The sequence below is a fragment of the Chinchilla lanigera genome, unplaced genomic scaffold (genome assembly GCF_000276665.1).
Source record: "Chinchilla lanigera isolate Chin_1 unplaced genomic scaffold, ChiLan1.0 scaffold00003, whole genome shotgun sequence".
Taxonomy (NCBI): Eukaryota; Metazoa; Chordata; class Mammalia; order Rodentia; family Chinchillidae; genus Chinchilla; species Chinchilla lanigera.
The window spans coordinates 12438120-12464469 of record NW_004955404.1 but is presented as its reverse complement, the minus strand read 5'-3'; the positions used below and the strand labels follow the sequence as shown (position 1 = coordinate 12464469).

The 26350-nt window shown below is 38.0% G+C and overlaps 1 protein-coding gene across 2 annotated transcripts in view; it reads left to right on the top strand.

The window, feature by feature from the left end:
• Ipo5 (importin 5) overlaps window positions 1–26350 on the top strand; it is a gene marked incomplete in the record, with an annotated part of 63527 nt that overhangs the window by 15812 nt on the left and 21365 nt on the right. For both annotated transcript variants that reach the window (XM_005374083.2, XM_013516134.1), the window contains 12 exon segments: window positions 5923–6003; window positions 8344–8536; window positions 10894–10996; window positions 12072–12168; window positions 12374–12478; window positions 15628–15750; window positions 15833–15953; window positions 18478–18565; window positions 20212–20318; window positions 24588–24712; window positions 24804–24893; window positions 24975–25148. In XM_005374083.2, coding sequence (XP_005374140.2) covers window positions 5923–6003; window positions 8344–8536; window positions 10894–10996; window positions 12072–12168; window positions 12374–12478; window positions 15628–15750; window positions 15833–15953; window positions 18478–18565; window positions 20212–20318; window positions 24588–24712; window positions 24804–24893; window positions 24975–25148 — 1407 coding nt within the window.

Below are 26350 nucleotides of genomic sequence, written 5' to 3'. Positions count from 1 at the left end.
CGCGTGTGTCACGCCTGTCGCCGCCTGTAGGCTTTTTTCCTTTTTTCCCTTCGCCCTCGTGTAGATCTAGCATCTGAAGCCGGTTCCCCTCTCCCCGCCCACCCCCAAACCTCAGCCTAGTTTGTAAAGTTGACTTCAGGGTTTCTTCCTGAGCACCTTCCACCTTCCACTGCTCTGCGATCAGACAAATTTTCTTTATCTCTAGAGATTTGTGGTCCCATAAATGGGATGTCCTGGGACTTCCGTTGCCCAACTGGGCCAATACCATATGTTTAAGTCTTCAATTTCATTAAATCTAACCCAAATTTCTCTTTTTTTCTCTCCCCCTCTCACTTTTATCTCTTCCTCTCTCGTACAACTCGACACGTTATTTGAAATATCTCTGCAAGCCCGTTTGCGGGCCAGCAGAAGACACACCTGGTTCAGAAGGTTGACATTACCTTGTCGCTGTTGAGAGCGTGATTTAGGTGAGATAGTTATCTCCAGGAAAGGGAGCAACTTTCCAGTCGAAGACCCTCAAACTTCATAATATTTGGAGTTCTTTGAACAGCGTAATTAAAGATCTTTGTAGGGTTCACTACAGGATGTTCAGATTTCTCGCAGAGCACAAATTTATTTGACATCTAGGTAATGAAATCGAGGAACAGGTCCTCTTGGGTTCACTGGTCCTCAGGAGCTCATAGTTGTCTTTTAAACCACAGTGATGTTAATACATGCTTTGACGAGAGGAAGCTTGGGCTGGCGTTGCAGCATATGAAGTAGGTATACTAGAGACAGTTCTGTAGGAAAACGCTTCCAACTGTTAAAACTTTATGCTAATAATTTTCTGTTCATTGAGTATACATGTGATACATGCTCAGGGCAAAACATGGGAACAGTGCAGAGAGTTTTTTAACTCTTTCTCCAAAAGTAACCACTTTTAAATGGCTGGTGAATTTTTTAGAAGCATGTATTGTGTACCTGTTTTACTTGGAGACTTATAGTATACAGTACTCTGCAACTTGTTTTTTTTGGTTATTTTTTTGGTACCGGGAATCGAACTCAGGACCTCGCGCTTGCTAGGCAGGCGCTTGTGCCGCTGAGCTATATCCCCGGCCTTACAACTTGTATTTTTCACTCTATTTCATATTGCTACAGTTTTTTTAAAGCAGCCAGAGACCATACTTTATATAGATAAAATGTATTACTTACATAAACATCTGCCTATGAATGGATAACTGAGGTTTCTAGTGTCCTACTCTTAAGAAGAAGTAGTGCTGTGCATAGAAATTCATCTATACCTGCCTTTGCATATGGTGTGAGGTTTATTTATAGAATACTTAAAAACAGCATTTGTATTTAGAATTAAGGTACATGCATTTCATGGAAAAGAGGGAGTCAAGCACTCAGGATATGATTATGCTAAAAAATATTTTGATGCCGTCTGCTAACTCTAGAGAGAATTCCTCACCAAAGTAAATTCCTACTACCAACCCATAATAGAAATTTCTGTGTGCTACACAGCAGAACAGCATTGTAATTAGTAAGCTAGTTTAATTCTCCCTCTTCCCTCCACTTGCTTAAGTCTCTATTGTCAAGCCTAGTGGGGAATCTCTCTACTATTGAACTAAATACCAGTGTCTGGTTCAGCTTGAATTCCAATTGGTGCCTGTTGTAAATCTTTTATCACTTACATCACTTTGGGGATAGTTAGCGGTGTTCAGCACATTTTCTTATAAAGAACAATTGGAAATAAGTGCTGTTATTCTCTTAGTCTCTTTACTCTTAGTGAAAACATTCAGATACTACATTTAAACTTTCTCTGTATATCCTGAGAATATATTTATATGTCAAGTACTGTGATACAGAATTCTAAATTTGACAAAAAGTCTAAGGGGGAGTTCTGTGGTGCCTTATAATACACTATTCTGAGTTGGTCAGAATAGTGTTTAGGAAAGTAAAGTATCTTTTCCTCAGTACCTTTTTCCTTTTTTTTTTTTTTTTGGCTTTATTTGACTTCACAAGTTACCTAAATAAAATTGAGTGCTCTGTCTGATAAAGCAAACGTAGGACTGTTTTCTTTGAACTAAAGAATTGGCAAGGGTTCAGTAAATGTCTTTGTAATTTACTCAGTCAAAATAAAAATACTTAGTTGACACATAAATACCAAACTGGTGAACAAAGTGACCTGTATTCGGATATAAGATCAAATACAATAAGAAGCTTTATTTTATTGTTGTTTGAAATCATTGAAGGGCTTTAAAACTTAGTTTTCAAACTTTTCCCATTGTGTGTCACTTGATAGGCTTTATGTTTTATTTCTGTTTTTTAAATCTGCAAAGATTTTTCTCCTTTAGCCTTACAGAAAATGTTTTGCATTTGATGAGTCAAGGATTTGAGGACGGGGAGTAGGAATCAAACCCAGGGCCTTGTGCAGGATAGGCAAGCCCTCTTCCACTGAGCTACATCCTCAACCTTATTTCTTACGTTTACTTTTTTTTTTTTTTTTTGGTCTTTTTGAGACAGGGTCTTGCTATGCAGCTCAGGCTAGCCTTGGGCTCACTTTGTAGCCCTGGTGGGTCTCAAACTCACAGCAATCTTCCTGCCTCAGCCTTCCAAGAGCTGGGATTACAGGTGTGTGCCACCATGCCCGGCTCTGTTTCTTATGTTTAAAGAAATGATTTGAATGCCCTTAAGTCTCAAATAACATGAATGAAAAATTGAATAAATAATTGACAGTTCACAGTTGAATATCCATGGTGTTTATGATGGAGATTTTTTGTTTTTGTTTTTTTGGACGGGAAATTGAACTCAGGACCTCACACTTGCCAGGCAGGCACTGTGCCCCTGAACTACATCCCTAGCCCATGACTGGAGATTTTTATATGATACAGGCTTAAGTATTTTATTAATCATATGCATGGATTTTGTAGTCTTTCTTAATATTCTCTATACAGACTTGACTCTTCATTGATTCTAATATAGAACTTCCTTGTTGAGATTTCAATTGAAAGAGGGTAATGTATTGAAAAATATGCCCGATTATGGAGGGACCGAGGTGTTTATGAGGTAAAAGTGAACCCCTTTTCCATTTTCTCATACAGGATAGGGTCACTGCAAACATTGTTGGAATGAACGAGATGAGTACTTACTAGCATTTCTCCTTTGTGATAGAAGTGGAGAGGGAAAATCTTAACATTGTGTGATTGTATCTGACAGTCAAGTAGAACTGAAACTTACTTGCCACAACCCTGGTGACACTCACTGAACAAACCTGGATTAGTACTAGGGATGGTCTTAGAACTATGCTTTACAGTTTCCCTCTATTCTAATGTACTAGTTACTTGGGACCCGAGGTAGAGATACTGTATCTGCCTTTGTAGAACCTGCTTAGGCTGAGAAAAAGTTACACTTCAGATTTTAAGGCTATGTTCTTTTTGCCAAACCTTCATCCTCGGCCACTCTTCTGGTTGGATGTGATAGATTTGGGTTATCACAGAGAAACATATCAAGTAGAGAGACCCTCTCTTAGAAGTCAGCGCCTGCTTACACTAAACTCTTCCAGCACTGGCTTTGGATTTGTTATGGACTGATGTTGAATATTTGACTCAGTGAATGTAAGTCTCTATCACAGTAAGCATAGTCATACTAGTGTCCCTCCTGGGCAAGGATAGAGATCCTCAAAGTTGATAGCAGATTTACTGAGAGTGATAGCCAAATGGCAAGGTTTTTTCAGAAACTGGAAATGTAACTTGACCATTTACAGCATCCACAGTGTTTCTGGGGCTCTGCCCAGCACAAGAAATCAAGAGAGATTTTGATTACACTGTTAACTGTGAAGAACTTCTATTTTTTATTTATTTATTTTTGAGACAGGATCTTGCTATGTAACCCAAGGTGGCCTTGAATTTACTATGTAGTCCAGGCTGAGCTCAAACTCATGGCAACCCTCCTGTCTCAGGCTCCCGAGTCCTGGGATTACAGGCATGCGCTACCACACCTGGTGTGAAAGACTTTCTAATGAAAAAGTTTCCTAGTTTTTGGGTGGTTTTGGTAAAAAGTGGAAAATCTCAAGGGATATACCCACTTTTGCACTCAGTTTATGAATATCTTTACATAATTTAGTAAATTCATACCATCTTCTCAGCTGTGAATACTTTTTGGCATGGTTTTTAATGTTGTTACCCTTACTGCTTTTTATTAGAGTAGAACTTAAGGTTATCAGAGGATTTTAAGTTCTCCTTTCTCCCCAGATTGTCCTTCCCCAGACTGAAACATTGTTGAGAAGTTTGGGAACTGCATAGCACTGCATAAATAGAGGTGTGCAATTGAGTACAGTAGGCCCCCTGGGATGAAACCCAGAGCTTTCGGTCCTAGAGAGATCTGGAACACAATTGGCCTTGGGAGACCAGGGTTCTGTCATTTACTACCTTTGATCTCGGGAGTCATACAGGGTGTAAGCTTTTATTTCTGTCAGTATCCCAGGGACGCCAGGGAACGCTTACAAGGTGTGAAGTAGGTGTATGTGTTTTTGTTTTTTTTGGTTTTTGGTACTGGGAATTGATCTCAAGATGCTGTGCTTGCCAGGCAGGCACCTGTGCCATGGTGTGTATTTTGGGTAGCCTAGCTTTTCTTCCCTCGTCACTTTGTCCAGAGAAACCAGGCAGTGGTAGCGTTGTATGGCAGCGCTTTGAACTTAGACTGCTAAGAAATTCATGTTACCCACATTAGACCCTTAAATGGATAGGCGAGAATGGATTATTGTTTATCAGCTAAGAGGAATTTCAGGGAAGATTCCAGATGTACTTAAATTGACTTCTTTTGCCCAGTAGAAGACTGCCATTGTTAGAAATTCGCACATGCGTATCAGTCTGTACAATTGAAGCTTGCTTTACAACCAGCATGTACTAGTTGGATCTTGTTTTTGGATCCCTTCTGACAGTGTCTTTTAATTGATGTCAACTTATATTAACAAATTTGATCAGACTTTACATTGTTATTAGAGAAGGAAAAAGGGTTCTAAGTCACAAACGCTTTTTTTTTTTTTGAGACAGGGTCTCACTATCAGTTCAGGCTGGCCTTGAACTCACTTATGTAGTCCAGGTTGGCCTCAAACTCGCAACCATACTCCTGCCTCAGCCTCCCAAGTGCCCCTTTTGTTAATAGGTCCAGAAATGACATTAAAAAGCCTTGAAGCCAGGCATGGTAGCACATGCCTGCAGTCCCAGCACTCGGGAGGCTGAGGCAGAAAGATGGCTGGGAGTTCAAAGCCAGCTTGAACTACATAGCAAGACCTTGTGTGGAAAAAAAAAAAGCCTTTTGGACAGAACATAGTTACATATGCCTTTAACCCTGTCACTGGCAGAGGTGAAGTCTTGGAGGATCACAAGTTTCAGCCCAGCAGGAATCACTTAGTGAGACCTGTCTCACAAAAAACACTTACAAAGGAGCTGGGGATTAGCCCAGTGTGAGGGCCAGGATACCACAAATAAAGTAATAATAAAAGTAAGTTTTTTGACCAAATTTCTCTTGGCTGTAATCAGTCTATGTATATAATAAGGCTTTAGCATAATCCTTGCTTGAAAGAAAATGTAGCATAAAGAATTTGAATACTTTCCTGAACTTGCTTAATCTGAGGTCCTCCACTGGTGGGTTTAAGTAGTGCTGACTTAACCAATTCTACATCATGTAGTCTGACAGATGTTGATGAAATGCATAATTTCCTGAAATATAAGGGGATATTAAATGAGGACTTATTTTGTAAAATAGCTCAAGTCGTATTTGACCATTTTTTGGCCCTGAGTTTTATGAATCAAGGAACATAAGTTGAGAAAATACACAGACACATCAAGAAATTGACTGTTTCCATTCTTCCTTTCTTTCACTGGTTTGCTTGTCAGGTTTTCTAACATATTCTAACATTTAATTTTGTTTTGCATGTAGGAAACCTATGAGAATATCCCAGGCCAGTCAAAGATCACATTCCTCCTACAAGCCATCAGGAATACAACAGCTGCTGAGGAGGTACTACCTTCATATTTGAGAGTGTTACATTCTTATGAAACAAGTTAGGGTGGTTAGATGATGGTTAGAGTGTAGAATGAGAATTACTTTCTGCCTAAATGTCAGTTAACAATTTTGAATTTATTTGTTCAAAGCTGTCTGTGAGCTACGATGTAATTATTTGAAGTAATCTCTTATTACGAGAGTTTCCTTTTTCCACTTAAGGTGATATGTTCAGAGTAGATAAAAGTTAACAGTTTTATAAATAAGTCCCTAAGAACTATTAAATCTGAGTGATTTCTGCATCTGTAAAAATTACTGTCTTGTATTGAAACAATTCATTCTTCAGGAAGAAATTAGTTCATTGAATATCTTAATGTTACCAAATATATTACAAAGATATATTTTATCTATAAAATTTTATGTGTATAGCTATCTCTAGATGAAACATGTACTAAAATAGGCTTAGGAATAGAGACACTTTAGACTTTTTCTAATGTCATGGTTCTTAGCAAATTACCAAATATATCAAATACAAATTTGCTTATGTTTTAAGAATCTTTTTTCCTTGTGGTAAAACACCTATGTGCTAGAGTTGTACAGTTTCTTACTATTTCTGTGCATTTAAAAGTCAATTTTTTCTTTTCTTTCCATAAATTCTCTTTTTTTGCTCTTCTTGAGACAGGGTCTCACTATGCAGTTCAGGCTGGTCTTGAGCTCACTTTGTAGCCCAGGATGGCCTTAAACTCGCAACAGCCTCAGCCTCCCGAGTGCTGGAATTACAGGTGTGCGCCTCCACGCCTGGCTCATATTTTTTAAAGTATTGAATGCTATTGAATATCACTTTACTTTGGAAAAGATGTTCAGATATGGCAGGTGTAGCAAACTTATCCTACCTTTGAAATGTAACATTCAGGATTTGCAGAATAAGACTCCTGTTGCTAATAGCCACACTATATATAAATTCTCATAGTAATTTAGTACTTGGTGGAAGTGAAGTCAGTTTCAACTGTCAGTCTCATATTCTCATGTAGCACTTAGAAAGCAGTATAACCCGGGCATAGTGGTGCACACCTCCCAGCACTCAGAAGGCTGAGGCAGGAGGATTGCCATGAGTTCAAAGCCAACCTGAATTATTAAGCAAGACCCTGTCTCAAACCCCCACCCAAACGCAGTATAAAAAACCTGTATTAAACTTTACTTAAATCTTAATTAGATGGTGACTGTAAATCAGCCACAAGGTCTTAATTGTGGCTTCATTGTTTTGGGGAAGATTGTGTGTGTGTGCATTGCACACACTTTCTAAAGCACTTTTAAGAACTGTAGGCATTTTTAATTATTTTTGTGAAGAACCTATGTTAATTAGGTAAAGGTTTGCTAACTGCTGTACATTACTCAATAAACAGGAAACATGACAGAGAAAAAAATGGCAAGTTTTATTTACATAACTTTTTTTGTTGGTCATAGTTCCAAAGTAATTAGTAGGAGAAGTAGCAACAGCCTTGAAAAAATGAGAGCAGGAGAAATTAAATTTGATATTTTAGTGGTTCCCGGCTTTAATACGACTGGAGTGCCATTTGTCTCAGCTTTTCTTTTGATAATTTCCAGGGAAACTATACGTAACACACAAATATATATTCCGCACATTTAAAGATGGGAATCTAAGAACGTACACATTGAGGCTGGTTCTTACTATTTAGGTATTAGCAACTTTTTCCAATGTGTAGTGTAGGCTGGTCTTAAACTCACTTATGTAGCCCAGGCTGGTCTCACGGTTCTCCTCCTGCCTCAGCCTCCTTCCTAAGTGCTAGGTCGTGGGCGTGTGCCGCCATACCCAGCAGTATTTGCACCGTGCAGTGTTTGTTTCCGTGAGAGAAGCCTAAAGATAAATGGTATCATAGTGTTTGATCTAGGAAGCTGTCGCACACGGACAGTTACATACCAGGACAAGCTGGAGGAGGGGTCTGGGGCTCAGTGGGAAGGTGCTTCTCTCCTAGAGTGAGACCCAGATGGGAAGGTAGACAGCGAGCATTGCAGGATTTGCACTTTAAGATTTATTTTTCTGGTAAAGAATATATCAAGAAATAGGAATTAGAAATAGTTTATCCTTTGCTATAGTGTTCCTATCAGAATTCTCATGTGTTTAGGAGTTATTTTCACTGGTAAGTAAAAATGGCTGTGTGGCACTTTTCATTATGATAGACTTGTGTGTCTAGAATTTTACATATTTCGCGTTCTTTTTTAGCTAACTAGGTGCTTTAGACATGAAGTAGAAAAATAGAACAGTGAAGTCCATCCATGGGAGAATGGGCCTAGCTTGTTGGAAATGTCTTACTAACACATGAAGTTGTCTGTTCGTAGGCTCGACAAATGGCCGCTGTTCTCCTGAGACGCCTTCTGTCCTCTGCGTTTGATGAAGTTTATCCAACTCTTCCCTCGGATGTTCAGACTGCCATCAAGAGTGAGCTACTAATGATTATTCAGATGGAAACGCAGTCTAGCATGAGGAAGAAAATTTGTGATATTGCTGCAGAACTGGCCAGGAATTTAATAGGTGTGTATGCAAGTAGATTTTATGTTCTGGGGGAAGGAGGAACAGGGTCTTTCTTTTTCTTTCTTTTTTTTTTAATGGAGTCTTTCACAGGAAGATTTGTATCTTAGTACTACTCATTCTGTTCAAAATGAATGAGATTATGGGCTCTGCATTTAAAGCCAAAAATTATAGATGTTTATGAAATTTCGCCACGTTTACCTGTTGTTATTCAGAACTTTGATATGGAAAAATAATTTTGTAATTCACTTGTAAGTTGTTATATTCCTCTGTGATCTGTACACTTTTAGAAGTACAGGCTACCACATGGTATAACAACTCTAGATTAAACCTGTCACTTGGAGTGGGAATCAGTGGACTCCAGGTGCTTTTGCTATTAATATACACGTTGATAAATTGTACACATATGCTATTACAGTTTATATTTTATAGATTATAAAATGCCCTGGAGTATTTTTAAAGAATGAGATAAAAGAAAAGCATTTTCTGAAATGCATTTTTTCAATGCTAAAAGCCTTTTTGTCAACTGAAAATATTAATAATCTAATTGCAATTGAGTATGATTTTTTTTGTGTGTGTGTTTTTATTTTGTGCATACTGAGCACATACTTTACCACAGCTGCACCCCCAACCGCTACATTTTATTGTAGTTTTTTCTTAGATTTTATTGGTACATTTTAGATATGCATAACGTACATTTTTTTCAAAATGGAGATTCATAGGTGTAATTATAATCGTTGTTCATCGAGAAGATATTTTCAGTAGTGAAAGGCTACTTGGTGAAGATAGTGACTAAGCGGGAGAGCACTGTTGGTTGAACTCAGCACATCATGACAACCGGTAATGCCAGTGCTCTTGTTCCGTTCTGCTAGCAAGTTGTCATCCTATTTTGCTACCAGATTCTTAGAAACTAGTAAGGAAAATACCAACTTTTATATTTTAAATAAATGAATTCAAAATCCACTGGAACTCTTAATTTGAAATAGTTTTAGATTACAAAATTCTGTTTTCAAGTTCTAAGTGCAGGTGCAGACTTTTATTGGTGACAGTATTTCAGATTCAAATCATTTAATATAGACACATTTTCAGATAATCCAAAATACCTGATTAGATTTTTTCCAAAGTGGCGCTCTTATTCCCCCTTAGCATTATCTTCACGCTGGAGGAACTGTTGATTTGTTGTGGCTGGGGGTGGGGGTCAGTGTAAGAGTGCTTGCCTAGTGTGTGCGAAGCCCTGGGGTCAGTGCCCAGCGCTGCAAAAAAGGGAAGAGAGTTTTGTTCTCATGTCTTCCCAAGCACACACGTCAGTCTTTTTCTTCCTTTTTTTCCCCTTTAAAAATGCAGTCTCACTAAGTTGCCCAGTCTAGCCTCAAACTTAAAGTTCAGTCTTAAGATCTTTGTGACAAAGTAGCAAGTGAATCTCATGAGTAGCACAGTAGCTTTTGTGGTGACTTGTTTTTATTATAAACTATGCTTTAAAAAAAATCTCTGTTTTAATCTTGTTAAAAAGTAAACATATTAGGGGGACATGGTAGTACAGGCCTGTAATCTCAGTGCTCAAGGAGGGTGAAACAGGAGGAGCACAAGTTCAAACCCAGCCTGGACAATTTAGCGAGACCCTGTCTCAAAACTAAATATGAAACCGGACTGGGGATGTAACTCAAAATAAAGGCCCTGTGTTCAATAGTCAGGGAGAAAATAATAAACATCAGTAACATCCTATAGCATTTAAAGCTAGAAAAGATAAATATGCACTATAGATCCTGAGATTCTCACTCTGGTGTCTTCTCTAGGCTGAAAGTAATAATTTTGTTTTCAGAACCTTATTACCAATTATTCAATCTTTGCCTGCTTTTAAAACTTGCCCCCCTTGGCAGTACTGGGGCTGGAACCCAGGGCCTTCACATTGAGCTACATCCCTAGCCATTAGTTTTTTTGAGAAAAGGTCTTGCTGAGTTGCCTAGGTGGGACTCAGGTGGCCTTCCTGCCTCAGCCTCTCTCTACGCTGAGATTAACCAGTATATATCACTGGGCTCAACTTTTTAAATGCTTTAATAACAATAGAGAACACAAAGGAGTTAATATTTGTATAATTCAAAATACTGTTTTCCTCTTAAAATTCTCCTTAGAAATAACTGCTGCTAATAACTGTTTATGTAATCCATCTATACAAATTGTCTTTTTATAAGGTGCCATTTTATGGTTACAGGACTTAATTTTATTGGAATTTTTAAAAATACAGAGCAAGTGACATTTACACTACTCCGTATTTTAAATGAGGCTCATGAAATGAAAGAATTCACCTTTAATATTCTCGAGTCAAACTGTTCTACCTTATGCTTGGGTTTTTATACTTTTAGATGAAGATGGCAACAACCAGTGGCCTGAGGGTTTGAAGTTTCTTTTTGATTCGGTCAGCTCTCAAAACATGGGATTGCGAGAAGCTGCCCTTCACATTTTCTGGTACGTACGTCCAGCTTAACGTTTTTTAACGTTGAGAATGTCTGAAACGTTGTAATTCATCAGCTTAGCCTGATTTAGCTCTTGGGAGCTAAAAAATAGTGTCTTTGATAAGCTTTGTATTTGTTTTGAAAGAAGGAAGCCTGTTTATTTTACACACTATTTTTTTTTGGTCTTTTATGGTTCTGAAAATGTTCTTGATGTCCTTTCTAGAGATAGCATAGCTTTTAAAACACCTTCTATTACCTGCGTCGCATAAGAAGAGAATGCTAGTGAGTCCCCTTTGTGTTTTGAGTCTTCCCTGCTCGTGCTGTATAATATTTTAACAAACTTCCATGTGCTTATAACCAGTGGTTTAAGTTTAGAATTAGGTTATTCTTTTTTACTCTTCTGTGTTAACCAGTTTTCTACTGTGTTTAAAATATGATTAATAGCCAGGTGTGACATTGTATGCCTGCAATCCCCAGCACTCAGGAGGCTGAGGCAGGAGGATCACTGAGATCCAGGCCAGCCTGGGTTACAGAGTGAGTTTAAGGCCAGCCTGAACTGCAAAATGAGACCCTGTCTCAAAAAGACCCCCCTTGGTGGGGGGGAATATATATATATATATGTATGTATTGGATTTATAACTTTTCAAATTATAGGCTCTACATATGATTTTTACATATTACATTATTTTCTACTTTAGTTGTCAAACACGTTCCATTTAATTATTCACCAAATGTAAAGTAGAGCAGAACTTGGACTGTGGGCTCATCAAAGCTAGGAGCAGCAGATGGTCAGAAAGCATGGTTGGCTCTTGTGCCCTCCTGCACTCAGGTCAGCTTCCCACAGGGGGAAACACGGGTGTGAGCTGAGAGTGGGCTGCAGAGTAGCCTCTGTGCCCAGCCTAAACTTGTGCTGTTCTTTTCCATTCACCCAGCCTGGAAGGAGAATTGCCGAGAGCATCCTTAGATGGTGTCTGACCTGAGGTTAACCTATGTTGCAAGTCAGGGAAACCCTTCCTTAGAGATTCTAACTCATGCTTTACAAAGATACAGTGAAGCTTTTAAAGAGTGTTTTTTGGATCATCTTTTAGGAACTTTCCTGGAATTTTTGGGAACCAACAGCAGCACTATTTAGATGTCATCAAACGGATGTTAGCTCAGTGTATGCAAGATCAGGAACATCCATCAGTAAGTAATTTCAATTCCATTAGTACAAACATGTTAAGTTAAACTTGTAAAAGAAATTAATTCTTAGGAGCTCAGTTTTATTTTTACATATTAAAATGTAAATTGTAGTTTTGTTTATAAGGAAAAATTTCATGTTGAATAAGAAAACCTGACCTTGCATCTTTCAAAAGTTTCTTGTGTTTGACTTTCTTACTCTTCATTTTAGATCAGGACATTATCAGCTAGAGCCACAGCTGCATTTATACTCGCAAATGAGCATAATGTTGCTCTGTTCAAACATTTTGCAGACTTGTTACCTGGATTCTTACAGGTAAGAAAATAGTATAGAATAAATTCTAATTATATGACATACTGCTTTTCAGTGGTTTAATTTTCATCAGAATTCTATAGTAACAGCCATTCGTTTATATAGTACATATTTTTTGCCAGTTGTGTGCTGGTACTAGGGTTATAGCAGTAAAGACGACATGCAAGTCAGTCCCCATTGAGCATTTATTGCACTTGACATTTATTGCACTTGACATTTTTACCCCTCAAAATATTTAGTTACAGAAGTTTTCTATATAATAAATAATATAAGCACTTACATTCCTAGTATCAATATATAACCACATAGGTCATTTAAATTAACCAGACAGCCTGAGATTCAACATCCATTTTATATAAGGAGAAACTACAGAGGAGAGGATTGAACATTTGCCAAGGACCACAGTGTTAGTAAGGACGGATCACAATGCATACACTCAAGACAGTGGATTCCGTACTGTTAATCATAGGGCTTATCATTGTTTGCAGCATAAAGTAATTTGTGGTTAATTTATATTAGTTCCATGGACAAATTAATGCTTTAAGGATGCCTTTTGCCTTATTCAGAAAGCAGAATAAGATTAGATAACTTAGGCTGAAGATTCTCACCTTGTTAGACTTGAAATTCCTCCCTTTTTTGATATATATTCTGTAATTGCCCAAATACTATCCTAAAATGAAGCACATAGGTAGGTAATAACTCAAGAAATGCATGATTTTTTAAAAATACCACCACAGCTAACTACAAAGGAGAAATACAGTAATTTGTAATGAAATGGCTTGCTTTTCCATATATAAATGCTTAGGCAGGACTACACTTGAGAGTCATAGTTGACTCAAATCCACTGGGTATTACATTTGCATGGATCAAAAATTTGGTTCTAGTTGGGTTTTTTTGTGTTTTTTTGTGTTTTTTTTTTTTTGGTACTGGGAATCGAACTCAGGACCTTGTACTTGCCAGGCAGGCGCTGTACCACTGAGCTATATCCCCAGCCCCCAGATAAAAAATTTTATCCATGCAAATGCAATAACTAAAATTGGACTGATACAGAGATATCATCAGCAAATTAAATACCAGCTTATTTTTAATGTTGAAGATAAAATTTCTTGACATGGACAAGCTTTGGATAAAGCAAAGTGTTTATCCATTCTTGATGTATGTAGTACTTTTGTTGGGGATTTCCATATCATCCTTTAGTGTCCCTGGGGGATTGATTACAGGACTTCCTGCAGAGAAGTCATGCATGCTAAAGTCCTGTGTATAAAATGGCATATAAAATCTTCACGTATATGTTAAATCCTCCATAGATTACTTTTAATACTTAATAGGATATAAGTGCTATGTAAATAGCTATTATACTGTATTGTTGAGGGAATAATGACAAGGAAAAAGGTTCATACATGTTTGGTATATGTGCAGATTTTTTTCCAAAGGTTTTTGACTCTCGGTTGGTTCAGTCTGGGTATAGAGGACCAATTGTACATAAAAACCAGGCAAAAAATAATTTGTGGCTAGGGTCTAGGTTCATGTCATAATCTTCCATTTTTATCAATGTTGGGCATTTGTGAGATGTTTGATGAGATGAACATGTGAATCCCATAGAAGCTTCAATGTCACAGATGCAGGGTGTCCAGTATCCCTGGCTTTTGCTCAGTCGTGTGACAGCTGGAAAGTACTCCAGGAAGAAACAGCATTGCCATTGAGAGCCACTGAGTTAGAATTGAGCTGAGCAGAAATTGAAGGTTTCTGTGTTGTAAGAAACTTTTAACAGGGAATGGTGAAAGTTTTTTCCTCGCGTTGTCACATTGAAAACATACAATTCAGTGACAAAATTTCCAAGTATATGTGCTGCTGTTTAGTGGTTTCTCTAAAAATCTTTATAGCTTAAATCTAATCCCACAGATTTTTTTTCTCTCTGGATTTCAAAGTAAAATGTTTGCCTGAAAATAATGGTAGATTTTAAAATGCAGGCTTAGATACCACAGTGACAACTATGGGTAGTGTGGACACTTGTAGGGTCAGGTGTTGATGTGTGTATGACAGAGTAGAACGTGGCTATAGAAAGGACAGAGGAAAGGGATTCTGTGTGGTTACAGAAAAGAGGTCGTTGACTGTCTTAAGTTTTGTTGTGGTAGTTATATCTTCACTGGTTTCATTTTGACTTAGGATTTAAAAGTGTATTTGTATTTGACACGTAGTAATTGTCACATTTATGAGGTACAGGGTGACATTTGGGTACCTGTACAACAACTAGTGATGAAGTCAGAAATTAACTTACCTTGCACCTCAAACATTTCGTACCTCTTGTTATTGGGAGCATTCAGAATCCTTTCTGGTAGTGATTTTGAATAGTGCACGTTATCATTCGTTGTGGAGCGTAGTTACCCTACTGTCCTATACAGAACGAAGGAAGTTGCTCTTCCTATTGCACTACACTGCTGTGCATTACCACCAGCCACACCACACACAGCTCCAGGCTTTGGTAACCGTTGCTCCATTCTCTACTTCTGTGAGACCAACTTTTTCATCTTCCACACATAAGAAAGAACACAGGGTATTTATTGTGGTATTATCCCCAGCAATTTCAGTTAGCTGAATATCTTTCAACTTTCTGTGATGTTAGAAATGAAAAAATGACCTACTCTTTTGTGGCTGAATAATACTCTATTCTGTATGTGTGCCACATCTTCATTATTGATTTGTTCATCAGTAGCCACCTAGATTGATCCCATATTTGAGTAATGCTGTAATAAATATGCAGGTACAAATGTTTCTTCAGTGTACTGATTTTAATTCCTTTAAAGATATACACACTAAGGAGATTGTGGATCATGGTAACTCTGTTTCTTTTTTTTTTTTTTTTTTTTTGTTTCTAGGGTTTTTTGTTTGTTTTCGTTTCTAGTTTTTAAAAGACCCTCCGTACAGTTTTCCATAATGGCTATACTATTCACATTCCCACCAACAATGTGTAAGAGTCCCTTTCTCCACATCCTCAACACCATTTGTTACTGTCCCTTTTGATTCTAGCCACACACATTTAGTAGTAGTTTCAGGAGTAGTTCTCTGTTGACTGCCTTGTAGGAATGTTTTGGCTAGGGAGGTATCACAAAGTGAGAGTCTTCAATCCGGACATTTTTCTGTTTTGTCTCTAGGCTGTTAATGACTCATGCTACCAGAATGATGATTCGGTCCTAAAATCCCTTGTTGAAATCGCAGATACTGTTCCAAAGTATTTGCGTCCTCACTTGGAAGCAACTCTGCAGTTAAGTCTAAAGGTAAAGTAAATACTTGAGTAGACGTTATTTTTGCAGGCAGTACTGTAAAGTATTAAATGTGTACACCAATTTGTCTTTGTAGTTGTGTGGAGACACCAGCCTTAATAACATGCAGCGCCAGCTTGCCCTGGAAGTGATCGTGACCCTCTCGGAGACTGCAGCGGCTATGTTAAGAAAGCATACTAATATTATCGCACAGACTAGTAAGTCAGAGGTCTTCAGAAGTTTATGTGTAATGTGACAAAATTGGTGGCTAAATTTGCTGAGGCTTACGTGATTTCTTAGATTTTTTGAATGTCTTCAAATCGGATAAAACAGATATGCATCTCCATACCTGTGTATATGGACCCAGTATTGTACTTTTAAAACTTTGCAGAGTCTTGCAACCTGTTGTTAAAAGCAGAATTTCTGTAGTGGACAATGTAATAGACTCTGTTATATCATAACAAATTTAATAGAGTCAAAGGTAACTCAGGGATGTATAGATATGTCAGAGCAAACTGAAAAACTGAGGTTACATAATTATGGTATTACCAGTGAAGGTAGGATCAGAATGCAGATCTGACACTGATCCAGGTTAGCTTCACTATATTATGTTGCTTTGTTTTATACTGTGCAGGAGAAACTTACATAACTATTTCACTTGATCTTATTGCTGTGGAAATACTACTTTGAAGTTTCATTGTACTAGGATAAGAACTTAGGAATAGCCTGATTGTTTTCTGACCTAGTCATTTCTTCACATGCCAATAGGTATTTGAACACTAGATTTAGAAAGTAATTATACTGCTAGATTTAATCTTACACTGAAGTGTAGTGGTCAGAATTTTAGGAACTTTCCCATTTGACAGGAAGAAGGCAAGTATCCTCACTATTACTGTTTCTGTGTACTAACAGTTCCAGACAGTGCATTGAGATAAAAAATAAGAATTAGAAACAAAATTACTGCATATGTGTAGGTTATGTAGCTGTCTGCAAAGAGATAAATTGTTAGAACTGATCAAAATAACAGTTCCTATATATCAATAATAATTACTTTGAGAATTTACTAGAAAAGCAAAAAAGTTAATAATAGAAAGCCTGGCTCAAAATCAAAAGATAAAAGACCTTTATGGAGAAAATGAATAATACATCAAAAGTCTAATAGAAGAGGTCAACTTTAGTTCTTTTTAACAATAAATCCAGTGTCATTTCAGTCAGAATCCTAATAGGGTTGGTTATGATAGAATTGACCCTAAAATTAGTACAAAGGACATGGGTCCTAGTGTGGAAAAAATAATATTCCAACCACATATAACTTAAATAATTGGGGTTGATTAAAAGCCTAAATATTAATATACATGATCTTTGACTTATAAAATGTATGGTCACAAACCATAGATACAATCATGGTATGTTTGCAAATACTAAGAATCTTTTAATCAACCAAATATTTGAAATTAAAAGACAAGCTACAAACCCAGGGGAACTAATAACTGTAAGACCGCACAGTCAGCAAAGTTTTGGCATGTAGAAAACAGACAAAGGCCAAGAACAGGAAACTCGCCGAGAGCATCTGACACAAAGCGGGGTTGGGGAATCTTGGCCGTTAGAAAAGCTGACAGCATGCAGTGTGGATGAGAGCTGTGGCGCCCAGGACCCCGAGTCCAGCTGCAGGCGCCGCACACTGTTGCAAAGTAAGGCGGGCTTTAGGCAGCTTCTGTGGCAGTGTAAGTTTATGCAGCAGCTGAAGAGAGTCTTTACGATATTTGGAACAGTTTTAAGCCCAGACTCACATTTGCCAAGGAGAAGACGTGTATAATAATCTCATCAAATCAAGTTCTCAGAGGAAAATTGTTCAGCAGCAGTGCTGAATAGTTCGTTTATCTAGTGGGACATATAATTAATGAAGTTCATGTGTAGGAATAAAAGGCAGATTGCCAGAGGTACATACAGTATGATACCATTTATGTATTCGTAAAATCTCAAAATAGTATGTAATTTTATATAGAAATGTAGGTAGTTCATCTGTAAAAACAGTTTGGGAATGATAGATATTTAGCAATAGTGCTTATCTCTGGTGAAGGGGAGAGGAAGAGAATGTAGTAGAATTTGGGGATCGAATATAGAATTTGGAGAACAATGTTTGCTGGTTCTTAATCTTACCTTTTTTTCTTCTTTTTTCTTTTGGTACTGGGACTCGAACTCAGGACCTCGCACTTGCCATGCAGGCACTATACCACTGAGCTGTATTCGCAGCTTTAATGTTACCTTTTAAAAAGATACCAAACGAGTATTGCATGCAAACAGAACAAGCCAGATTTTGGAGACACCAGCAAATATATACTTGACTCTCTGATATACATGGGAGATTAGTTCCCGGTCCCTTTTATAAAATGGCACAGTATTTGCATGTAACCTCACATCCTCTATACTTTAAGTCCTGTATTTATTACCTGTAACATTGAATACAACGTAAATGCTATATGAATCCTTAAACTGTGTTGTTTGGGGAGTAACAAGGGGAAAAAGAAAAGGTACATGTAGTTTTTTCCTGACTGCTTGTTTGATCTGAGATTGGTTAAATCTAAAGATATGGAAACCATGGACACCAAGAGCCAACTATTGCGCTTCATTTTCTTAAAGGCAAAGTAAAACCTTTCTTAAAATTCTTGTAGATGGTAAAGTGATACTGACAGGATTACATGAAATCACAGTGCCTGAGTGTGAAATAATTTCTCACTTTAGTTCCTCAGATGTTAGCGATGATGGTTGACCTGGAAGAGGATGAGGACTGGGCGAATGCGGATGAACTGGAAGACGATGATTTTGATAGGTAATCGTGTGCTGATGGGGATAGAGCTGGCTTGGGAACAGGGCGCAAGGGAACTTTCCGGCCATGAAGCCCAGCTCTTTGCTGCTGTGTAACGTGTCTAACCAGAAGTTAAACTTTTTATAAGTGTTATTTTATTTTTCACATATAATTTATATTTTTAAAATTTACGTACATTTAATCAGAGTTCTTAAAGCGTACTTCACTAGTGAAGAATAGTATATAAAACCATTTTGTAATCAGAAAAGATACCTATGACAAACTTGAAATATAGCAAATAAAGTTTGCATCTTTTATTCTTGTATTTTAAATTTTCTTTAAAATTAGGAATTTCTTTTAAAATATCCATGAACTTTTATATCCAAAGACCTCACTTAAAAAGTTACTTAAGCAAAATTGCGTACAAAACATTGTTTTTCCAGTAGAAAAGCTTCAGGATTCAGAGGTCACAGTGGTGAGATTTGTCCACTGAGTGACAGTGACTGGAATTACTGTTGTACGGAGTCATTCCAGCTCAGTAGGCCCCCACGAATACTGATTCCTGTGGAGAAGGCATCGAGATCTGTGCTTGCAGAGATGAAGACGGCTCCTTACATGTATATGAAGCGTAGCACTTGGAGCTGTTACTTAAATTGACTTTTTCGAGTTGTCCTGAAGGTATATTACTTTCAGGTACAGAAATGCAGAGTTAAGATTGAGTGATTTGTCTGAGGTTACATAGCCAGCTAGTGAGCTTAAATTAAGGACTTATAACCATTTTTTTCTTGTTAACATTTATAGACTACATGCTGCATTTTTGCAGCATTATTAAACATGACCAATTATAGCGCAGCACTGTGAAGTATATTGAAGTGAGCTTCACTGGGCTGAAGAGAACACGGGTTAGATCAGGTTTCCTTCCTCTGATTCAGTTACTGCAACATGCTGCTGCCTGTCCTTAATTTGCTCTGTAAACAACACTTAACTATACGGTATATGCTTTAAGAAACTTACTTTTCTGGGCTCAATAAGGTTTTCTTACCAGCAAGTTACTTTAATTTTTTTTTTTCATAACTATTTTCAATACCAGGATTTTAGGTCCAAAAGCCTGTTCTAAAAATCATTTAGAGTTTCATTGCTTATAGTTTCGTCTTCACAGACCAGTTAAGTATGATATATATATATATGGCAGATTCCCTGCTGCCCTTGCAGCTCTGAGCCAGAGTAACTGCAAGTACTTCTATGCACTAATCTCTCAGTTTTCAGTGAAACCTGTTCATAGTGGTTGGCAGTGTACTTTTGTGCCTCTTTAAAGATGAATGGGCTGGCAGGGAGAGGGGAAAATCCTGTTCATTCTGAGCACCCCTTTCCATTTTCTAGGTTCTGTCCACTGACGAGTTTGAGGGATGTATTTCTAGAAAGTGAGATGCAGTTAACAGCCTGCTCTTTACCTCTGAGTGTTGAAAAGTAAGAGTTAGATACAGGACTTTTTGAACTATGGTACAGCTTGATAAAAGTTTTCATTTAGTCTTTATTTTCAGCTGTAGGGTTTAAACCACAGCTTCAACAGCACATGCACAAGTCTGCTTGAATTTGTTCTTGGTCCTGGTTTAACAGCATATTCAGTGCACACTTTCTCAGTGTGTTGTATGTGTTCCTTGTGTGTTCAGCAATGCAGTGGCTGGTGAGAGTGCTCTAGACCGGATGGCGTGTGGACTTGGTGGCAAGCTTGTTCTGCCGATGATCAAGGAACACATTATGCAGATGCTTCAAAACCGTAAGCTATCCGTGCTTCACATGCTACAGTGGTGGGATGTGGCTTTCCAAATCTTAAATCTAAAGACTGTGTTTTAATCTCGGCCTTTTATAGAATGCTTAATCTAATTCATTTGTTCTGCTGGTGAAATTTCATTTAGTCCTTTTTGGAGCCATGTCTTATGCTAAAGAATGTTTTTCCTCACTGCCAAGAATATTATTCAACTTTCTCTCCACAGAATTGGCTTCAGTATGCAGGAAAAAATTATCAATTCTAAAGAAAAATCTATAGATTTACTTGCTAGCCAGAAATATTTACATTTTTTTTCTTTAAATAGGGTCTCACTATGTAGTGCAGGCCAGCCCTGAACTCACTCACACAGCCCAGGCTGTCCTTGAACTCATGGCAATCCTCCTGCCCCAGCCTCCTGAGAGCTGGGATTACAATTGTGTGTCTCCATGCCTGGCTAACTTTTAATTTAAAAAAGACATCCGTACAGGAATTTTTATAACATTAGCGTATTTAATTCATATGATCTTTCTTCATCTAATATTATCTGTTAAAAAGAAGAAATCCTATCTAGTATAAGCAGAAAAGAAGCCTTTTCTGTGTTTCTGCTGTTTCCTTAACAAATATTTGGTTATTTGTCAGCCTTTGTACCCATAGCTTCTATCAGTACCAAAGTTTTTTTGTTGTTTGGGGAAGGTTTTTTTGTTCGGTTGTTTTTTTCATTACAGGGGATTGAACCCACTGAGCTACATTCCAAAGCCACCTCCTTTTTGCAGGGTCTCACGGTTTCCCAGGCTGGGATTTAGGAATCCTCCTGTCTCGGTGTCTCCTAGATTGTTAGGGTTATAGGCATGCACCACCATGCCCAGTGCATGTTTTTATTTTTATTGGCCCATTTTAATTATGAAGTTAATATGCCCAATATATTTAAAAAATTAAAACCCAGAAGTGAGCTGGGCGTGGTAGCACATGTTATAATCCCAGTTTGTGGGAAGCTGAGGCAGGAGGATCACTGGAAGTTCAAGACCAGCCTGGACTACACAGCCAGAACCTGTCTCCAAAAAGAAAAATAGAAGTATATGACTTACAAGTCTTTTACTTTGTGTTCACAGGTGACCACTGTTAGTAGTACTCTGAAACTTTTCTCTCACTTCATGTATGCATATGTATTAATTTTATTTTTAGCGCGAATATACCGTGTAGATACACTGAGCTTCTACTCAGCAGTTCATCATATCACCACATAACAGCTGGAATCCCAGTTAAATAGTTTTAGTTGATTACAAATAATGCTGATCCAAACACTCTTCTACAGAAGTGCTGGTTTATTTTAGGTGAAAATATACTTGTGTTGTATGTATTACATTACTTGTAAGGCAGATAGGAGAGCCAGGCATGGGCTGAACCATTGATACAGGATCTTTTCTTTTGTTTGTTTTCAGTGGTAGCAATTGAATCCAGGGTCTGCCTCCTACTAAGCACAGCTGTACACCCGACATGCACTCCTAGTGATACAGGATGTGAAGGATTTTAAAGTAGTAAAATAGAATGGCACAATATCAACTTCAGATGAATATGAATCATTGTGAACTCTAGCCCTTACTTGGGTCACTTAGTTTGTTTTCCTGTCAGATTCTTAGCTATCCTGAAGTGGCTTGGTCAAAAGCCATTGCCTCTTTTTAATAATATAATTATCTACCTGGATCTTGCAGTACCATCACTGCCCCTCACCCTCATTTGTTTTAGTCTTTTTACAGAAGTATAGAGACATCATCACAGATTGCTTGACCTATAAGAGCTCCTTTGTAGTAAATCTTGCTTTCCAGTTTTAAGGTGAAGTGAAACTCAGAGATAATAAAAGATTGCTCAAGGGAGCAAGCAGTCAGTATCCCTCTATTGATTCACATGACTTCAGATGGATTTGTCGTGAATGTGCTTGTGATTTGCTTTAAAGAATTTGTTAACAGCTCCCTACCTAGGTGTAGAATGCTTTTTCATTTACAGCAGTGACCTGCTTTTGTTTGGTTTTGTGCTAGTGGGGATTGGAGCGGGGGTTACCATGCTGCGTTCCCCAGGCTTTTTTATTATTTTATTTTCAGTCATGGTCTGGCTGAACTGACCAGGCTGGCCCTCCTACTTGTAATCCTCCTGTGTCAGCTTCTCAGGTAGCTGGGATTAAACATGTGTGCCTCCATGCTCAGCTGCAGTGAACTCTTAAGAAAGAGATGTTGTTGCATGTGTGACTTTTAGCAAATAAATCTTTTGCAGCTTGGTTTTCTCATCTAAAATTTCATGAAAGTGATTGCCCTACATCCAGTGTGAAAATTAAGATTTATTTTGTGTGTGTGAAAAATAATGTATATAAAAAATGCCTCACAAGAGTAAATGATGCATATATTCCAGTTTGGAAACAGTAATTTAATGACAGTGGGGAAATAATTTGGGTATCTGTTTACATACAGAATTCTCTAGTTTTTGCCTCTCCAAATTGGTGTTTTTACACTAGAAAACTTAACGTATGTTCTGCTTAATTTCAAGTAGTAGTTTCCTTGTATTTCCTATAAGTAATAAAAGCAGTAAAGTTTTTAAACCTTAAAATTAAAGGGATAGCTATTTTTAGATTCCCCTACCATTGCTGTTACATTCTGCAGAACTTGGTTCCAGGAACTCTGCACAATGGGAATACTGTAAAGTTTTTCTTTTTTTTCCCTGAACCAAATAACAGTTTTCAAGTGTACATTGCCTTTCTTCCTTAGATTAAGAAGTTTGGTATGTAAAGATTAGTAGATACTCAACTCTTCATTGCTATTGTTATTCCTCAGTTGAGAAATTGTGACATATTAGTATGGGGAGTGATTGAAGTTAATTAAAAGCATAAATAGTGTGTTATTATAAATAATAAAAGGGGCCAGGGATGTAGTTCAGTGGCACAAGTGCCTGCCTGGCAAGTGCAAGGTCCTGAGTGTGATTGCTGGTGCAGAAAGAATTATGAATAATAGAAGTTTCCAGTCTGTGGTGCTGGGCGCTGAACCCGGTCCTCATGCACGTCGGGCAGATGCCCCCGTTAGGCTGCATCTCTGTCCCTGTAAGTAACAGTCCCAGTATGTACTGGGTAGTAGGAACACTTCAGAATCATCTGTAGTAGAATTAATTACTTTATATCAGCTTTGTGCTCCCCAAAGTAAAAAATGGATCTGACATAATTTAGATTTTTCTGCAACTTAATCTGCTAAACTTGGGAGTTTCTGGTCATAGGACCCCTTTACCAGCCTAAAAATTAAGAAAGATCAATCAGTGTGTACTGTCTTAAAAATTAAAACAGAAATCCTGTAAATATTCATTTAAAAATAGTAATAGAATCATTATTAACAGAAACATTATGAAGAATGACTTTTCCAGACTATTAAGAATATCTGCGTTTTTATAAATGCGTTTAACTAGCTAAGTTGTTACATGCTTCTGCATATTCAGTCTCTTGGGATTTCACATGTTTTAATCTCTGGAATACTGTATCTCTGGAGTACGGAACTCCATTTATACCTTCAAAATGAGAATGAAAGGATATTATTAGAATAGTTTGCCCTCCACCCCCAAAGAACTCGAACTTGAGAGAATCCCAAGGTTCTTGGGTCCCACTCTGAGAACCATTGTTACCATCTCTACACTGAGACGTAGCATTCTAGATATATGTGCATCTTGTTTTGTTTGACAAAGAGTTTGAAGGAGTATAGCTTAGAATGCTGTAGAAATACTTAGAAATCAGGGCCAGGGAAATTATATACTAGTATAGGATATGGAGTAAAGTAAACATAGCATAGTTATTAACCAAAAAATCAAAGAGTCATTAATATTAGAATACAATTAAATCATCCAATAAAATTTTGTTTTTATTCTTTTTGAGATCTGGTTTCGCTGTGCAGTTCAGGCTGGCCTTGAATTCATTTTGTAGTCCAGGTTGGCCTTGAACTCATGGTGATCCTCCTGCCTCAGCCTCTTAAGTGCTAGGATTACAGGCACCAATAAAAAAAATGCATTTTCTTTCCTTCTTTCTTTCTTTCTTTCTTTCTTTTTCTTTCTGGTGTTGGGACTCGAACTGAGGACCTTGTGCTTGCCGGGCAGGCGCTGCGCTGCTGAGCTATATCCCCAACGCTTGTTCTTATTAATGTCTAAAAAGTTTTGTTACTATTTCCCAAATAGAATAATTGCAGATTAAAGCTTCTGACTACCAGAATGGTCTTTGTAGCATGTAATTAATGTTTCAAATATAATTCCTTTTTGTAGCTGACTGGAAATACCGGCATGCGGGATTGATGGCCTTATCTGCCATTGGTGAAGGGTGCCACCAGCAAATGGAAGGAATTCTGAATGAGATAGTAAATTTTGTTTTGCTTTTCCTTCAGGATCCTGTAAGTACCAGTAAATATTTCATTCTTAATTATTTCTGTAATTTCACATGGGAGCCTGTTGTGTTTACTAATAGAAGAAAACACATTGCAGCATCCAAGAGTAAGGTACGCAGCCTGCAATGCTGTGGGACAGATGGCTACAGATTTTGCACCTGGTTTCCAGAAGAAATTTCATGAGAAGGCAAGTAACGAGATGCTCCAGTCAGACTGGTAGGAAGGCAGAACCTTTCAAAAGGTGTACTGATTTGGCTTCCTTTTCCAGGTGATTGCAGCTCTGCTGCAGACCATGGAAGACCAAGGCAACCAGCGCGTGCAGGCCCACGCTGCCGCTGCCCTCATCAACTTCACCGAAGACTGCCCCAAATCGCTGCTCATCCCGTACCTGGATAATTTGGTGAAACACCTGCATTCCATTATGGTCCTGAAGCTTCAGGAGGTGAGCTCTGAGACCTTTAAGCTCCCTGTTTACAGGTGAATTTAGGTTGACTTGGTGGGTAGGACTTAGAGGGGTAGAGTTTTTACCAAGATGATCAGGGTGGAGGAGGACATTCCAAGGTGATCCCAGTAGAATAAAGCAAGCTTGAATAGAGCATGGGCCAGCGTTGGAATGAGGAAGGACACGGCCTCAAAGGTAAAATCAGTGTATGCATCACCTGGAAAACAAGGTAGAGGGATTTTTGAACCTCTCTTTGCTTGAGTTTGGAAGAACTGTTCTGCGCTCTTCAGCGCTGCAGGAAATGGTGACGTGATTGTGGGAAACGAGTTTGGTGGCATCGTGAGGCATAAAGAAAACCGTGCTCACCGCCGGAGCATGGACGGTAATTGTGGAAATAGAGGGAAGAGAGTTCTAAAAGTTCACAGGATGTGATAATAGTTTTCCTGTAATTTTCTCTTAAATATATAGGAGAGAAGTAAAAATGTTGAACAGTCTTCTAACCAAAGTGACAGAAATTGACAGTATGCAGAAACCAATGTCCTTTTAAAAAAAAGTTGTCTTTTAAGATAAGCGCTGGCTATCCATGTAGGTGGTTTATAATTATAGTACAGTCTGAAAAAAAACTGATGTCAGTGTAATAGTGTACTAACAGCCTGAGAGAAAAGATATAGTTAAAAGCCAGGATTGATGCCCAGTTGTCAGATACAGCAAAAATGGGTTTTGGTTTTAAAAATGAATATAAAGGTACCTGCAGTAAAAATTCATTCCTGCTCTCAAATTCACTACACATAAACTTAATGTCAAATTACTATAAAAGTTTTTGATACTCTCAATTCCTGTACTTATGGGCCAGTAACAGTTCACAAACCACAGTGTCGCCTTGGTGACTGGTCCGATTAAGGATGTCACTGAGGAATGACTATCTCAGAAGCCAAAGAAAGAGTAGATGCAGGCTAAGCTCAGGTGTTCAGTGTCGGATGACAGCAGACTAAACATGATCGAGGAAGTGCTTAACTGTCTGCAGGTGGACAGGTGGACCCAAATGAGGGTCTGATGAATCCAGAATAGATGGATTTAGTATGACTCACAGTGGGCTTAGGTAGACGTTGCGGTGTGATGGGAGTCTCTGTGTCCCTGTCATTCCCCAGAGGGCCAGTGTGTTATTTATTTATTTATTTATTTATTTATTTATTTATTTATTT